The sequence below is a fragment of the Mus caroli genome, unplaced genomic scaffold (genome assembly GCF_978045245.1).
Source record: "Mus caroli unplaced genomic scaffold, Mus_caroli_1 scaffold_18, whole genome shotgun sequence".
Taxonomy (NCBI): domain Eukaryota; kingdom Metazoa; phylum Chordata; class Mammalia; order Rodentia; family Muridae; genus Mus; species Mus caroli.
In genome coordinates, this window is record NW_028227273.1 from 63,803,183 (window position 1) to 63,821,051 (window position 17,869).

Sequence of the window (17,869 nt, forward strand, 5' to 3'; positions counted from 1 at the left end):
AATGTTCATTACTAATTATGTCCTGTTGCTCATTATTGGTTTGTTGAAGTTTTTTGTCTTTTGATACAGTTCTAATTTCCTAAAGTACAACTGTTCACAAGAGTTCCCAATGACCCACTGGGTTCTCTGGTATGAGCTGAATAATTTTCTTCTCACATCTGCTTTTATTTAGGACTCATTTTTCTCTTTGATGGTGCAAGTAAAGGCCAGGTCTACTTTATTTACCTTCTTAAAAATTAAAAGCTTGGGAACAAAACACCCATGGAAGGAGTTACAGAGACAAAGTTTGGAGCTGAGACAAAAGGATGGACCATCTAGAGACTGCCATATCCAGGGATCCATCCCATAATCAGCCTCCAAACGATGACACCATTGTATACACTAGCAAGAGTTTGCTGATAGGACCCTGATATAGCTGTCTCTTGTGAGACTATGCCGGGGCCTAGCAAACACATAAGTGGATGCTCAGTCAGCTATTGGATGGATCACAGGGCCCCCAATGGAAGAGCTAGAGAAAGTATCCAAGGAGCTAAAGAGATCTGCAACCCTATAGGTGCAACAACATTATGAACTAACCAGTACCCTGGAGCTCTTGTCTCTAGCTGCATATGTATCAAAAGATGGCCTAGTCGGCCATCACTGGAAAGAGAGGCCCATTGGACATGCAAACTTTCTATGCCCCAGTACAGGGGAATGCCAGGGCCAAAAAGTGGGAATGGGTGGGTAGGGAAGTGGGGGGGGAGGGTATGGGGGACTTTTGGGATAGCATTGGAAATGTAATTGAGGAAAATACCTAATAAAAAATATTAAAAAAAAAAAAATAAAAGCAAGCAGCCAGTGGAGGTGCACGCCTTTAATCCCAGCACTCAGAAAGCAGAGGCCAGAGGATATCTGTAAGTTCAAGGCCAGCCTGGCCTACAGGACATTCAGAGGACATCTCTGTTCTCACCTTCCTAGTTGCCTTCATCTTCCCACTTAGCACACAGCGATCATGCTTATTTTACCCTGTATAGTTCCAATTCTGGTATTCAGGCTGATGCTGCAAGTAAGCACACTGTAAATATAAAGCCCAAACACCACATCTGAAGAACTAACATAAAGAGGCACAGAACTCACTGGTACTACACACTGAACACGGGCAAAGTTACAGATACTATGCAAAGACAAGCAGAGCTTGCCCATGGCCAATCTTGCAGCAACATTTTCTTAATTGAGGTTCCCTCTTCCAAAATGACTCTAGCTTGTGTCAAACTGACAAAAAACTGGCCAGCATAGAGGCTCACTATGTAACCTTTGTTGGCCTGGGACTCACTAGGCCAGGCTGATCCTGAACTCAAAGAAATCTCCATCTTCTGTGTATGCCTCTCTGTCTCCCTGCCTCCTCCTGGCCTCCTCCCTGCCTCTGCCCACCCCCATCCCTCTCTCCCTCATGGCCCCAGAGAAATCTCTAAACTGATAGAATCTAAAGATTTCTAATATCTTTTTTTTTTTTTTTTTTTTTTTTATTATATGTAAGTACACTGTAGCTGTCTTCAGACACTCCAGAAGATCTCGTTACGGATGGTTGTTAGCCACCATGTGGTTGCTGGGATTTGAACTCTGGACCTTTGGAAGAGCAGTCGGGTGCTCTTACCCACTGAGCCATCTCACCAGCCCGATTTCTAATATCTTAAGATTACTAACACAACATACTCACAAGGGAGGAATTTGTATATATATATATATATATATATATATATATATATATATATATATATATACACACACACAAATATATATATATATATAAATAAATAAAAATAAAATGGCCCTAACCCACAACAGAAGATGAAATAGTCATTTTTTTCAGCATCGCCGCCTCAGCTCATTTTCGACCTCTTTCACTCAGCACACATCTGGGATGAGCACCGCTGCCTTGCACTCAGGCTGTGACTGGCCACTGTCTGCACAGAAGTGCTAGGCACTCTGCATAAGCAGATGGGCTGAGCAGGCAAGAACAACACGAGTTCAGTGCAGTGTAACCTGGGACCAGGGTTCATGGATTCCTAATCACGTACGAGTCATGGACACTAACAGTTTGCTGCATCCTAGGCCAGGATCAAAGGCACACCACTGTCACTTCACATAAAGCTGGCAAGGCAGCAACTTCTACAGGTGTCAAATATTTTCAAACAAAATCAGCTCCCCTGGTCTATTAAACAATTTAGCAATAGCATAATACAATGTTAATCAAAAGGGAGCAGATTTAAGACGTCCTGTACATTCAATCAGAAAACCACTGTGATCATTTGTCTACACTAGTGTTAACACTCAGAAATGAGTATGCAGCACTTAATATCCTGCTACCGTGATTCTTCAAAACAGAGCGGGATGTGCAAGACTTTCAGAGAACTAAACTAGGAATATGGTGTTTAAGTCTAACTAACTGCAGCTCATTTTTCTAGAACCTCTCTTTAATATAATCCTATGGACTTTTTAACTGAGCCATGCCAGAGATGTACTTGTCTTACTCTCTCCCTGTATGGGTTTAAAATTTTTAAAAATGCTGAATAAATTCATCACTGACTCTCTACTCATCTAATTTTCCTCTTGACATTATTTCAAAGCAACTGATACAATCCAATTTTTTAAAATAATTCCAATGCAAAATTTTTATAAATGTAACATTACCATTTAACTGGACCAATACAGATTTCTAGAGTTTATTTGATAATATCATCAAAAAATAATTCTACTGTTTTTAAGAGTATATGCTCTATGGTCTTTCTTGAGGGTGAACTGGTAAATTGTTAGCTTATGATGGTTTATCCAAAGACATCTGAACTTTTAAATATTTGGTGAAATTTAAAACTAAATTTCTACTCTTTAGTCATTGATGCCTAATATTTGCCATTGTCAGCTAGAGATAAAATAGCATCCACCAAATTATAGGACTTTAAATTAATCATCATAGTTTGAAGTATCTCTAGAGGTACTATCTCTGAGAACATTGCATACTAAAAAAAAAATCTAAATAGCTTCACAGACCCTCACCCTCCTAACAGCAACAGGTACAACTCAAAAACTGCAGCAGTCATTGGTTAAATGCCCAGGGATTTAGAGAATTCTACCAATTCTTCGTGATCATGTCTCAAATGATCACAAAGAGAAAAAAGGGCAGATCCGTAAGGGCGAAGCTTTAAACTGATGAAGTGCATGCGGAAAGTTACAGAACCACTGTGGAGTAAGTCCCAAGCCTCCTTCCCCACAAAGTACTCATCTGTCCACAGATCTCTGTGAGTCAGAGCTAAAACCATACCTTATTATTCCCAAATGACTGTCAGTCCCACTCAGAGTGCCAGGCTTTATTTAAAACATCTTCTTTCTCAGTAGCCACGTTGTCCTAATTGGCAAGGCAAAGCCAGGTCTCTAAAGCACACAGCTCGTTACATTCAGTCTGGATTACAAAAGCACAGGATGAAACAAACTGCATTGGAATGTACAAATTAACAGGAGTATGGGACAGGGTAGTCAAATTACACTGTAATGTGGAACAAACTCCACAGGGAAGCTGGGGAAGAAATCACTAGTGTCCTTATAAACCACACAAGATTTCCAAATGAGCAAATATACAAGCAGGGGACAGGCTTCTCCATAATTCAACCAAGCTGCTAGCTATGGATATGAGGAAGTCAGTTTCTTTAACGATTATGCACATATGTATGAGAACAGGAATACCAACAAGACAGTTTAACAATCAAAACCTACAGTTACACTGTCTAAATATGAAATTCATCCTCGCCTTCCACTGACAAGGCACCAACAAGCCCACAATTAAAGCACAGTTCCAAACTTTTTATAATCTTTTAAAAAGCTAAACACAGGAGACTAAATTAGAAATAAAGCTTTGTTATGCAGTACCGAGAGGAAGGTTAATGAGCTAAAAGGTATATGAAAAGGAACAAGAAAGATGTTAAGAAATGAAACTCTCACTACCAAAATAGAAAATGCTTTATATAAAAACACCCCCTCATTCCCCCACCCCACCCCCACACACAAATCAGCTAGCTGTTAGCTTCCCAAATCAGCTAACCTGTGACCCTTTCAGCATGCCTCTCTGATTTTCCCTGGAAATCTTGAGACAAATGACAACTGACCTCAAAGAAGAGAGCCTGGAAACAGCAGAAGCTACAGGCTGATATACTGACACCATGTGCTCTACTTCTCAGTTCTCTACTTCACTGGAGCTTTTCTGACGGATGCTCTAAGTCCCATATCATGCCACAGCACACCATGGAGATGAGGAGGACTGGAGCCCAACCCCTCACACCGACTCCTAGCCTTCATTCTGTCATCTATTTACTCTTGGCGTGACAACCCAGGGGAGCTGCAGTTTCCTTATCTGTACAATGGATCTATACAATTAACATTCTAAGGGTCATAAAAGAGCTTCAGCAATCTTAGTCATCCAGGCAATTAATTCAGACTTTCAAAACTTCTGAGAAGCACAAACAGAACTGTCCACACCCTTCCTTTATCTTTTTTTCCCCACAAATAGTTAATTCTTGTTTGTGCCCAAGTTCTCTCTCTCTCTGTTTTGTTTTGTTTTTGTTTTTGTTTTTGTTTTTGTTTTTGTTTTTGTTTTTGAGACAGGGTTTCTCTGTATAGCCCTAACTGTCCTGGAACTCACTTTGTAGACCAGGCTAGCCTCGACTCAGAAATCCGCCTGCCTTTGCCTCCCAAGTGCTGGGATTAAAGGCGTGCGCCACCACTGCCTGGCTCCAAGTTTTCTTCTTTAACACTGTTTGATCATGTATGGTTTATTTTTCTCCAAACAATTCTCTATTTCTACTAAACCTTTGGTCATAAGGCCTTTTTCTTCCTTGTATCTGATATTCAGTGTAAGAGAACACGAACCTTTGATAAGAGTTCAGACTGTAACTAAATAGATCTATTTTAGAATCGTAAGAGTCAACAAGCACTCTGGACTTCTAATATGAAAGTTTATAGTAGTAAAAATCAAATTTTACTTATGTATTAAACCTTAAGTTAAGGTTTCTTTTTCACTCATTATCCCTTCTGCCTGCCTTTGCCTTCTAAATGTTGGGTCGCCACTCTGCCTGGCTTTTAACAAGCATTTAAATTAAGAGTAGCTATGGTCAAAGCAGTCCTCATGTTTTTTTGTACATATCTCACCTTAATAATATATTTGCTATGATCTCCCATCTTCTTCATAACCAAACAATACACAAATGTATTTTTTAAAGTTAGTGTTATTTTACTTTTTAAAGAATACCACTGCTGCATGCACAAGCAGAATCCAGTCATCCCACATGCTTGCGGTCAGACAATAGGAAGAGGAGGAAGGGAGGAGGGAGGGGGAGGGCAAGGAACAGCAGCAGCAGCAGTAGTAGTCAAGGATGACTTTGAACTTCCAATTCTCCTGCCTCCACATCCCAGGTGCTAGTATGCACCACCATGTCCAGTTTATCTGATTTATTGGGGGTTTAACCCAGTGCTTCATGCATACTAACTAAACAAGGCTCTATCTGCTGAGCCACACCCCGCCTTTTCCTAATATTTTTTAAAGAAAACTTACATAAAGAGGATGGACATAGAAGTCCAGCAACAAAAAACTATAATCAAAATAAAACTGTAACACATTCAAACAAACATGAAGTCCACAACTGACTGCTAATAACTTTTTTAAACATTATATTCATCCAGTAACTTGAGACAGTTCTTCATAAGTATTTTATGTGATCCACCTTATTCAAAGGTTATCTGGCCTTCCTAAGGGAAGATCACTACAAACTCTAATAGAGATCACCCTGCGAACATAGCTACAATCTACTGCAAACTGTGACTGCTATATTCATCTCACCTACTCAAGTTCTCACTCATGAGAAACATTTCTTTACATGTGTAATTACAGCTATCAACAGAATACAGTGCTCTACAGATCCTGGCATAATGTGTTTAAAACTGGACAAAACTCAAATTTAACAATGATGCATTTCTTCAATAAACCTCAAATATTTGACAAATTGCTAACTTTGGATAGATGCAAACTGACAGTTTTCCTACCCCTACATATGTGCACACACAATTTCCACCTACCCTCTAGTTTAGGTGCAAATACCAAGGTATAAAGCCTGCAAAATGATTGTCTCTTTATCCAAATACCATAAAGAATCCAAGATTAAAATTAACAACAGAAAATCCCTTTGATTGGACTCCTCTAAGTCCCCTTTCTGACTGTAACAGACACACCCCAATATAAAAAGACTTAGTTAGACACGGCCTTCTAAATAAAAAGTTTGCATCCTTAGAATTACCCCATACACAACCCCCCGACTCAAATCTAACAACTACCAAAAGCTTCACTGTCCTAGTCAACACTCAAAGGCAATTTCCAAGAGTCTTTCTCAATAACCTGAAAACCATGTTTTTTAAGAAGTCTAATTACCAAGTCTCTCGCCCAGACTCTGTAAGGAAGCCAGAAGCCTAACTCTGTTCTTCACTGGCTTATACACAGAGTTGGCACATCAGCATATTTTAGTTTTGTTAATTTTTAACTCTGTAATCGACTTTATTTCTACATCTCTATCTACAGAACCTCTGCTTTGTCAGCTGTCCCCACACTCTTGACCTCTTCCTTTAAAGGTCTCACCAGCACAGTGCAAGCCGTACTTGAGTTCAGTGTGTTATACAGGCTGCCCTTTCCAACAGTGCATCGCTAGGAACACTCTACATAACGTCCAGCTTTGCTTACCTTTGACAAATTAAATTAAAAAGAGAAACTAAACATATGTAATCAGTAAGGTGAACTGAGTAATAGAAGGTGGCTGCTGGCTATAACCTTGTTTTTAAACAGATTGAGGATTTAAGTTCCCGAAGGAGTCAATCGGCATGTGGGATGATGGTGAAAATCCTGGGCAAGCACCATGTCAACCCTGTGCTTACAAATGATGGCTCTAAAGTCCAGAAAGATGAAGTGACTTACCCCAGATGGTTCATGAGGGATCTGATTAGAAGGGACTAACTCAGCATGACTCGTTTCCTGACTCCAACATGAAAACATTCTTCCTGTGGCATTCTCATTGGTAAAGCAACATTTACCATTAATCATTTAAATCAAGATTAGAGATTAATAAACAGGACCCTACTAAACCAGACATGTTTTTTATAATTCCTCTGTACCCCAAGAGCTTAGCAAATTGGATTTGCTGCAAGTACACATGAAACTTCATTTCCCTCAGAGATGAGATTAGCAACTTAAGCAAATATATGAAGCGCCCAGTGAAGAGAGTCTGCTTTCACGCACAAACATAACAAAGCCCCATGCAAAATCCAAAGGAGAGCTAAATAATTTAATCTTAAAATAACCAAAAAGAAAAAAAATAAATAAATCGTTGGGGGAGGGGGGGAGAACAGAAAACACCCAAACCCTTTTCTGCACTTACCAGCAAAGCATTTGGAACAGAGATTCATAGTCTTGCTGGACCTGGGGTAAAAAAAAAAAAAAAAGAAAAGAAAAGAAAAAAGAAAAAAAGAAGAAAAGAAAGAAAGAAAAGAAAGAAAGAAGAGCTAAAAATTCTGTATCATTCTAATCAAAACAAAAAATTAAATGCAAGCAAAGAATTTGCTGGCCAGACAACTGAACTAATAAGCTAAGAACAAGTCTGGCCAGCTGTCTGTCTATCCCACCCCCAACAAAACAAAAGCAAACAAAACTAAAGTAAGCTGCATGGGTTTTCTTTTACCTTTGCATGAGCCAATGTCTTGTTTTATTTGCTGCAGTTTACAGCTGAGAGCAGTAAGTTCAGGAGTGCTGCCGTGGCCCAGGAGGCAAACACAGTCAGTCACTCTGTGAAGAGCAGAAATGCCTGCACAGGGGTCTCTCACTTTCCCCACTGCTAGGGCTTCCATCTCCTCCTCCTTCCTCTGATTCTAGCTGCTCATATTATGACCTTGTTATTTAAAATACTTCCTTCAGCTGCCCTCAATCAAATTATTTTTTCATTACTTTCATCTATTAATAACGGCTGTAATTCACTGACCTGGATGGGCATTTAACATACATTCTTACTAATCATTTCAGGCTCCCTAACATGGGCATTACCATATCCCCTATTTCAATTTTTAAAATATTCATATTTTGTGTCTTTATAACCAGGAAACCCTCAACAGGGCTATGAGTAAGAAAATGTTGCCCCATCTTCTCCAAGGCATTCTTAAACTGAGGGAGCCCAGCATACCCTCTCATCCCCATTTGACCTGTGAACAGCTTTCCTAAGATCCACACCTAGACAACTGCAGGTGATTCCTATCTGAGCCATCTGAGAGCAAACTCTAACGCCTCCTCCTTCACAGTACAGCACCTGGCGGCACACACCCAGCCAGGGGCTACAAAGCCCCACTATCAGCCATATATATGTGACTCTGCTTCTCAACTTACCACGTTCCAAGCCAACATATCCTTAAAACTCCTTCCAAAGACCCCCAAGAATGCTCTCCATTGAGCAAGCTGGCCTATCTGCAGCTTCACTCCTAGATAACTTTCCTCCCAAGATCTAAGCCTTTGGCCAAAGTTGCCCAGACAAATAGGACAAACCAATTTTCTTCAGTCCTTTTTACTAAACTTTATAATTTAGGCCTTGGATCTGAGTGTGGTGATACATACAATCACTGTGAGCCCCACTTGGGAAAAGGAGGTTGATATAGGGGGGTCACAGTTTTGATGACAACCTGATACATAGCATGAGTTTGTCCTATCACAACAATCACAACTTAAAAAAGAAGGGAAGGGGGGAGTCTCCCACAGGAAGTATTTGCTAATATCTATGCCAAAGATTATAAAACAGTAAACAAATGATTCTCATCTAACTCCAAAGACTCATCTTTTCAGCATGAAAAATAAGGGCTCCTGCTCTCCACAGACGCTGAAGGATACACACCAAGGCCAGCCCAGCACATCGACAGTTCAAAAGAATGATCCCACAACGAGAGATCCGGTCTGAAGGTCAAGTCTGCTGTCTGATAAAGCACAGCATACTCTGGCCTCCGCCTACACAAGACTAGACTATCAGTCATGCCTGTTAACTGAGACTGAGGCATCCTTCTGTTAACCTTAACTTCTCCCAGAAAACCAGGTCCCTGTCTGGTGTTTGCTATCTCTCCTTCACGCAGGATCCAAAGAGCCCACTGCCCCAGGCCTATGGGAGACATAGGAAGCCTGCAGAGAGCTGGTAGCAACACGGCTCCATGTACACGAGTTTTAAAATCTTGTTTCACAAAACTGATGAGGAAAAATACTGGGGGGGGGGGGGGGGGGGGGGCGGGCGGGCTTGGACAAAATAGCACTGTTCCCCTCAGTCTCCCTGATCTCTCATCAGATGTTTTATTCAATGTGCCAAATCAGAACTCTCACTAACCCCCAGAGTTGGATGACTCTCTTGGCCACCCTTATTAATAGCCACACTTCTTCCCAGTTGCTCAAATCCAAATCTCAGATGGCACTCTGACTCCCTCTTCCTGCTGCTTCCTGGATGATACTCAGCAAGACCACTGGCTCCACTTGCAACTGTACTTGTTTCAAAGCTCTGTCCCCTAACCACTCTGGCCACCACTAATTCTTGCTACTGTCAAGTGACTTGTCATTGCCTCCTGCCTCCTTACAAAGATTTTAAAACAACTAGGTTATGCTAATTTTCTTAATGCCATCCAACCCTCTGCCATTAGTTTAAGGGTGTTTTGACAGTCTGCTGTCCTTGTGGTCTGGCTCCACCTACCTCCTTTCTTGCTATTTTCACCTCCACTCACCATACTTGCTATGTAACTTAAAATCCTGATCATCCTTCTAACTTCCCAAATCTTTTAATTACAGCCTTACTGTTGCCTCACCTGGCTTGTTACTCATCCTTTACCACTAGAAGCTACTTACTATAAGAGTAGCAATCCTCTTCATCGCTTTGTTTGTTCTGTATTTTATTTCATGTGTATGTATGCCACACACACACCATGGCATGAATGTGGAGGTCGGAAAACAAATTATTCTCAGGAGTAAACTTGTAAGAGGACAGGGGTTTAAAGCCAACTTAGTTAACATTGATACTGTTTTACTGTTTTGATAAAATTGTTTAATGTTCTTCACTTGTTTTACAAACACAAAGTTCTTTATACAAAATTGATTAAGGGGCAAATATGTAAATAAAACTAAAGACAGCTTATAATTCTGCCTTATATATCATTCTGCTAACATTGAATACGCTTGCTTCTTTTTGGGGGGGAGACAGGTATAACTCAGAATTTAGTGCATTTAACACTAAGTCATGTGATAGGCTCATACCATGGGTCCACACTTTCAAATATAACAAGTACTTCATTAAAAAGTCCATCAAAATTCCTATTTTCATTTTCCACGTATATTTACTATTTCTGGCTCACTTCTCTTGCTGCTCTGTAACGCTGTCCTAGGCTAGCAACATTACACACTCCCAATCCACTGCACTCCCACACTAGATTTATTTGTACTACTAGTGCATGCATTATCTTTTTCCCAGCTATTTTTCTATTATAAATACTGCCACAGTGGACATTTTTAGACATAAATCTCTGATAATGAATCTGTGTCCAAATGATTTTTCTTTAAAATTGTTTCTGAGAATATACTAGATAAAAAAGTGTGAATTTGGTCCATATTGTAAAGTTAACTTTTTGGATAAGGTTTACATAATTCTTTCAATACTGAGTATTCCTATTTTTAAATCTTTGCTTTATGGAAAAAAATGATCATCTTTTTAATGATATGTTTTCCTCTGGTTAAAAACAAATACAATTTTAATAATATTAACTTGAAATGGATTTGAGGAGATTAATTTTTTTGATATTTTTCAACAACAACAAAAAAAAAATCTCAAAATGAAGGTTAAGCTGCTCTAGTTCTCCCAAGCCCCCGCCCAACTCCAGCCATCACCTCCACCAATACCAGAGTGAGGGAAGTGCCGTGATTCACAGGAACCCAGGCAGGTGAAGAAGTTGATTACTGGTCATGTAAACTTTAAAATTAGAGAAAAGGAGTGTTGCTTTTTATATTCATGATGTATATATGGAAGCAGGGTTCTACGCATGTGCATTATGTGTGTTTCCATGTGCATCCAGGTGTACTGTGTGGTATATGTCCATGTGGTGGGTGTATGTGCATGTGTGTGCATGCACATGCCAGAGGATGATGATGCCTACCGCCCTCAATCCCTTGCCTGTACTTACTGAGGAGGGTAAACCTGCTCTCTGGTTCTCAGTCACTGAACCTGGTGCTTAATGACAGTTACTCTAGCTGCTCCTGCCCCAGGGTTTCTGTAGCTCTGCCTCCTGAGAGCTAGACTTTCAGGCAAGCTGCCCAGCTTCTCTATGGTCTCTGGGGACCTAGACTTCAGGCTACACGCTTGCATGAGCAGCACTTTACCCACGCAGCCATCTTCCCAGCCTCAAGTGATAGATTTAAGAGAAGAGCATCCATATAGAAACAAACAGGGGTGATGGTACACATCTCACACATCTAACTCCGGCACTGAGGTTGGAGGGGAGACAGATTCTAGAGGTTCTAGCTAAAGCAATGAGCTCCAAGTTCACTAGGAGACCCTGTCTCAAAAGTTAAGGTGGAGGATTTGGAGAATTGTAGCTCTCATAGAGAACCTGAGTCCAGTTCCCAGCACCCAGTTCTAGGGATCCAACACCCTCTTCTGACCACAGGCATCAAACACATACATGGTACAAATACAGGCAAAACACTCATACATATAAAAATAAATCCTAAATAAATATGGTAGAGAATGGCAGAAGACATCCAGTCCTGATGTTAGCCTTGATGACCTCAGCCTCTGCACGTCATGCACAGGTGCAGACACCCTAATAGACACCATCCAGCAGCTTTGGTCTTGGAGTTTGTAGGTTGACACACAATCTACACTCAACCACACCACTAGGTGCAGTGGAACCAAAGAGCACTGTTTCTAGAGAAGATTCTGTGACACTTGGTGGCCACCTAACAATGAAAACGACTTTTATAGGTAGTATTAAAAGGAGACAGAGAAAGAAATTTGAGAGACTACTTTGAGTAGTCTCTAACAAGACTGAAAAACAAAGTGAAAAAAGAAAGAAAATGAAAGGGTTCCCTTTCACAATTTCTGATGATCACCTTCAGCTGAAAGGTTTCATTTAGAAATAACACACTATTTTTGTAGTTGTTTATTCAAAACAGGATTTCTTATGTAACCCTGGGTCTCCTGGAACTCCCTCTGTAGACCAGACTAAAAGATCCTCCCGCACCTGCCTCCCAAGTGCTGGAATCAAAGGTGTGAGCCACCACACACAACTCAGTATTTGTTAGCAGGTCTAACTCGAGTGAGAAACCCTTCTCAACAGGATGTGCAGCCCACCAGACCACAAAGAGCCTACAGGGCAGGTATGGCAACATTTGGAGCTATGACAGAAATTTAGAGGTTGAGGAAGTTTGGCCATGGCAGAAACTATGATAACAGGGAGATTGTCATGGAGGTGGTAGGCTAGAGGCAGTTAAGGAGAAGGTGGTGATGACACCTACAGCTGTAGTCCTGGTTAAAACAGGACTGGAGGCCAATGTGGAGACCATGGCATGAATAACAAGGTGGAGGACAGGATATGGAAGGCCAGAAGAAACTATCTATAATGAAGCAGGAAATGGCGCTATCATGGTACTTACTAGCAACAAAACTATGAAGTAAGGGAGGGACAGTTTGGTTGAAACTGATGGCTCCTGTGGTGGGGACAGTAGGAAAGCACTCTGGTTCTCATGGAGAGCTGTCAGCAAAGCAGCAGCTACTTTAAGACACTATCTGGGGAGCCTTACAGAAATGATAACTAGGAGTGCAGCTCCTGTGGCTCCCAAAGGAACCCTCCTGGTTGAGTACTGCCACACTCTGCAAACACACAGGTAGAGATTACTGCAGGGAAGTGTCCATTTGATGACACTCTTCACAGTTTCTGTCTGTTGTAGCTTTGTCTTTTTCTTTGTCCTACAATGTAGCTACAATGATTATACATCCCTGTAAACTGTGGTATTAATAGCAGTATTCAAACACTAACTCTTAAAAAAGACTTCAAAGGCCGCGTGGTGGCACACACCTTTAACCCCAGCACTCGGAAGGCAGAAGCAGGTGGATCTCTGAGTTTAAGGCCAGCCTGGTCTATAGAGAGTTCCAGGGTAGCCAGGGCTACAAGGCAAAAACAAAACAAACAAAAAAAGATCATTCATTGTTGGGAAATTAAAATAACATTTTCTAATTAGCCTGAATTCTAGAAATCTCTAATTTATGTTTTTTATGAAGACCAAAATGCACACACATGTCAATGCTAAGCCCTCCCCAGCAACGTTAGTGCAGTGATCAGTAACACCGCCCCCCACGCATCTCCTCAGCAGCTGTTCTGAATGATCAGCGATAGATAAAGGGCAACCCTAGAAAAAGGGAAGAATCCACATGCCAAGCTCTTCCAGTATTCGAGTACTAACTTTTCCAGGCTAGAAATGGGTCTAAACCAAAAATATCTAGGTTCTACAAACAGACTTATTTCTGGTTTTGTTTTTGTTTGATCTGGTTCAGTTTCAGTTTGATTTCTTGAGACAAAACTTACTGTGTAGTACAAGCTGACCTCAAATTTGTGGCATTCCTCCTGCCTCAGCCTCAGAAGTGCTGCCAACTCCCTGCTGGGGTTTCTTTGTTACAGGCAGGGCAGGCACTGACTAATCACAGCTCTGGGTTCAATCCTTTAACACCGGAGATGAAAACAGAGTGAAGAGGAGGAGGAAGGGAGAAGGGAGAAGAGGAGGCGCAGTGGAACAGGCTCACTCTATAATTTCAGTTACCTCAGACATAAGGTTATATATGACTAAAGACTAAATTAAAAAAAAAATTTAAGCTTGTTACTAACCTGCCTGCCACCTAGAACAGCACAGTTACTGTCAGACTAAATTCCTACTACAACAGATAGGAAGCAGGGAACAAAGCAGCTCTACTAACTCACCAGTCCAGCTCACTCAGGCAAACAAGAAAAAAGCCAGTTAAAATACACAGCCTGCTAGTTGGGAGTGACAGAGGAGGCTCTCAACAGTTGGCAAGCACTGGAACTGCTGCGCACCACTCTAAGTCATGCAGACAACAGTCGCCAAGTTTTCTTTTAAAGGAACATCGCAAAGGAAAAGACATTTTTTAACATGGGGGATTAGTTCTAAAATGCAGCAATGCTAATCCTGCTCGGTTTAAAAACTAATTCAAATTAAGCATAGTAGGATGACTACGGGATAAATCCTTAAAATTCTAGAAAGATAGCTGGGCGGTGGTGCCGCACGCCTTTAATTCCAGTGCTTGAGAGGCAGAGGCAGGCAGATTTCTGAGTTCAAGACTAGCCTAGTCTACAAAGTGAGTTCCAGGACAGCCAGGGCTACACAGAGAAACTTTGTCTCGAAAAACAAACAAAAAAAAAAAAAATTCTAGAAAGATTATGCACAGCAAAGCAAACGATCAAGAGTGACAGACAACCAATGAAATGGGTAGAAACATTTTCTAGTCCCATCTACTATGAAGCTGACATCCTAAACATTTAAAGAGCATAAACAGCAAAAGAAGCCTGACAGAAAACTGGAGAAAGGACTGGAGGAAATTTCTCAATGTGGCCGGCCATCAGGCAGCAAGGCATGGAGGCACACACCTCTAACCCCAGCACTGGGAAAGCAGACGCAGAAGGTTCTCTAGCTTAGAGGCCAGCCGGGTCTAGATAGCCTTGTCCCAAAAAAATAAAAATTTTAAAATGGCCAGCAGGTACATTTAAAGAAAAATTAAGTAGCAAGCTAACAAAAATCCATTTCCTCACACCTCCTAGCTGACTGCTGTTGAAAGGCAACAGGTGACAATGGAAAAGAAAGTAGGGCCCTGGCCACATGATGGGAATGCCAATTAGTGTAGCCAATGGTAGGAACAATGGACATGTGTGAAGGAATACAACTGTTAATAATCTTGCTGGGGCCACACTACAATGTATTATCAAAACATCAAGTCATAAATTTGTCAAATTAATCCACTTTTAATAACTTAAAATCAAGAAAGACTATGTTCAGAATGCTTCACAAATTCTCCTCTCCTAACAGGAGACAAAACTGAACGTAATCCACAAGCACCGGGCTGTGTCAACAGCGTGACGAAAGGAGATGACTATTTTAAGCTAGAGTGTGTTTAAGGCATCCACAGTTGCTGACTCTTATTACTATAATCCTCATCTAGAGGGGCGCAGGCGCTCAAGGCACTCAGGGCGCTCAGGGTGAGCCATTTGTGGAGGTTTAACTGGAGTCAAAGGCACAGTTAAGGTTTTGCTGTGGGTTGAAGCCCAACCACAACAACCATGTTCCTTCTCTGCTAACGACACAAGTAAGTGATGAGGTATGTGCATGTCCTGTGTAAAACTAAATATGTGGCTCTAAAGTCGGGTGACAGACAGGTCCAAGAAAGGTCTGAAGCTTCACTGAAAGACACAAAGATCACATACATTCACATTTATCCTAAGGCCGCCAAGTATACTTAGGATTCCATGTGTTAACACATTTTTTTCAATTACCTATCAGTCTCATCATGAATTCGAACGAGAGACTTCTGTCATGCCTTTCCCATACTGGCGCACACCAACCCACTATAAACCAGAAGGGTGAAGTGAATAATTCCATATTAATTACAGACACTATTGACGTAACACATTCTCGCTTTCCAGGCTCAGGTGTAAGGTTCCAAGATCCTATGCGTAATTAACCAGCACTCGCTGTAAGGTTCCAGAGGTGCAGAGGAAAGGGCGACGTCACCCGGCATTCAAAAACACACTACAAACCAATCTGGTTTGGCATTAATTGGTCATTAAATAAGATATTATTTACTATCAAGAAAGTTGGATTTTTTTTCCTATTTTGCTGGATGTGATACTGTACTCAAAAGCAACCTATGAAACAAATCCCCTTCTACACTTACATGGTGGCCACAGTAACTCCTCCCTGAACACAAGTGAGAGAGCAGCAAGTGTATGAGATATCTGAGCAGGAATCAGCACTGTGGCTGACATTCTTGCTTTCAGAACTATAGCCCTGCCAGGTCTGTGCTCTCTCTAAGTGACCTCAGCATTCCAGAGAGGAGACAAAGGGGAGAGGCCACTTGTCCAACCATCTTCCCTGTCTCCTACCCTCTTTTCTCTACGATCTGAAGAGGCTTCTTATGGTGCAGAGAACTCCTTCACTAATTTTTATTCCTGAGTCCCTAACAACTGGCCACATTCCCCACACCACCTATCTTCCTCTGAAACACAGCCTTTGTCAACTGACTTCTATTCCAAATATCTGCATATTTCTAAATTTCTGTGTGGGCTCTCAACTGCTCTATAAACGTCCAGCAGTTTATTTCCCGATATTTCCCTAACTGTCAAGGCTCTGGCCCTAAGTTTCAAAGTAGCTTCATACACAACTGCACTCATGGAGCATATTTATCAAGAAATCTAAGGGAGGGGGCTGAAGAGATGGCTCTGCAGGTAAGAGCACTGACTGTTCTTTCGAAGGTCCTGAGTTCAAATCCCAGCAACCACATGGAAGCTCACAACCATCTGTAATGAGATCTGACGCCCTCTACTGGTGTGTCTCTTAAAAAAAAGAAAAAAGAAATCTAAGGGAAAGAATTCAGCATCCTTTCAAGTATGCAGTTTAGGAAAGAATCTTGAGTTTACATTTATTTAGTAGTGAGGCCAACCTGCAGGCATGGCTTCTCTCCTTCCACTATGTGGGTTCCAGCGATCAGTCAGGTTGGCGTGCCTTTCAGCTGAGCCACCTCGCTGGTCCAGGAAGCTTCTTTAAGGTACTCTATACTGCCCCAGTGCAAAATTATTTTAAGCAATGGATACAATTAGATAAGACATTACAGAAATAAGATACCACATGGTCAGAAGTTTTATCATATACATTAGGTACCAAACAAAGCAAAATTTATACCTTCTTAATGCAGCCTTGAACACTTTATTTGTTCAAACTCTGCTACACAAATAAGGAAATGACCTGGCCCTCATTCAAACTACAAATGCACTAATGTACAAATGCACTAAAATAATATTTTTCAAAATACATTATTTTTATGTCATATTTCACTTGTTTTCATTCAACCAAAGCTTTTTTAAATTAAGTTTATTATTAAAAACTTGAGAATCATACAACAACCCCAAGTTTACATATCTCAATGAACTTTTAAACAGTTAGGATAGACATTCTGAAGCTGTGAATCTTTCACTGGATTTTGCATTTTTACTATGGAATGTATGTGCATCTATCCACACTCAAGAACAAAAAAATCCAGGACAGTCAAAAATTAGAACTAACTGACATTATACCCGTTCATGACTCGTGCTCATTACCTGCATTCAGTCCCTCCTCATCCCCTAATATTTAGGCGTAATGCTTGCTTTCTTTTTAACATGTTATATTGTACCCACATGTACACTGCTTACATACATACTAGCTGGGTTCCAAATATGAAGGAAAACATGCAGTTCTTTTTCTGAGATTGTGTGACCTTGTTTATTATTATATATTCTAATCTATTTTCATGCTTTTTTCTTTCGAGCTGAATAGTATTTCATTAAATACGCACACAAGCACACAAATATTCACCTGCCTCAACTGTTCATTATCCACTCATCTGTTGACGGACATCTAGGTTGATCCTAGTTCTTTACTACAGAGAATAAAACAGTAAACATGGCTTTAAATGAACTACTTTAAATAGTATGTATGCATAGCTTTAGACACTATATAACTTCACCTTAATACTAAGTATCT

At 40.8% G+C, this 17,869-nt stretch overlaps 1 protein-coding gene across 2 annotated transcripts in view; it reads right to left on the reverse strand.

The window, feature by feature from the left end:
- Zfand3 (zinc finger AN1-type containing 3) overlaps window positions 1–17,869 on the reverse strand; it is a 202,550-nt gene that overhangs the window by 137,180 nt on the left and 47,501 nt on the right. For both annotated transcript variants that reach the window (XM_029471010.2, XM_021186522.3), the window contains exon 2: window positions 7,446–7,486. In XM_029471010.2, the coding sequence (XP_029326870.1) occupies window positions 7,446–7,486 (41 nt within the window). The remainder of the gene's footprint in view (window positions 1–7,445; window positions 7,487–17,869) is intronic.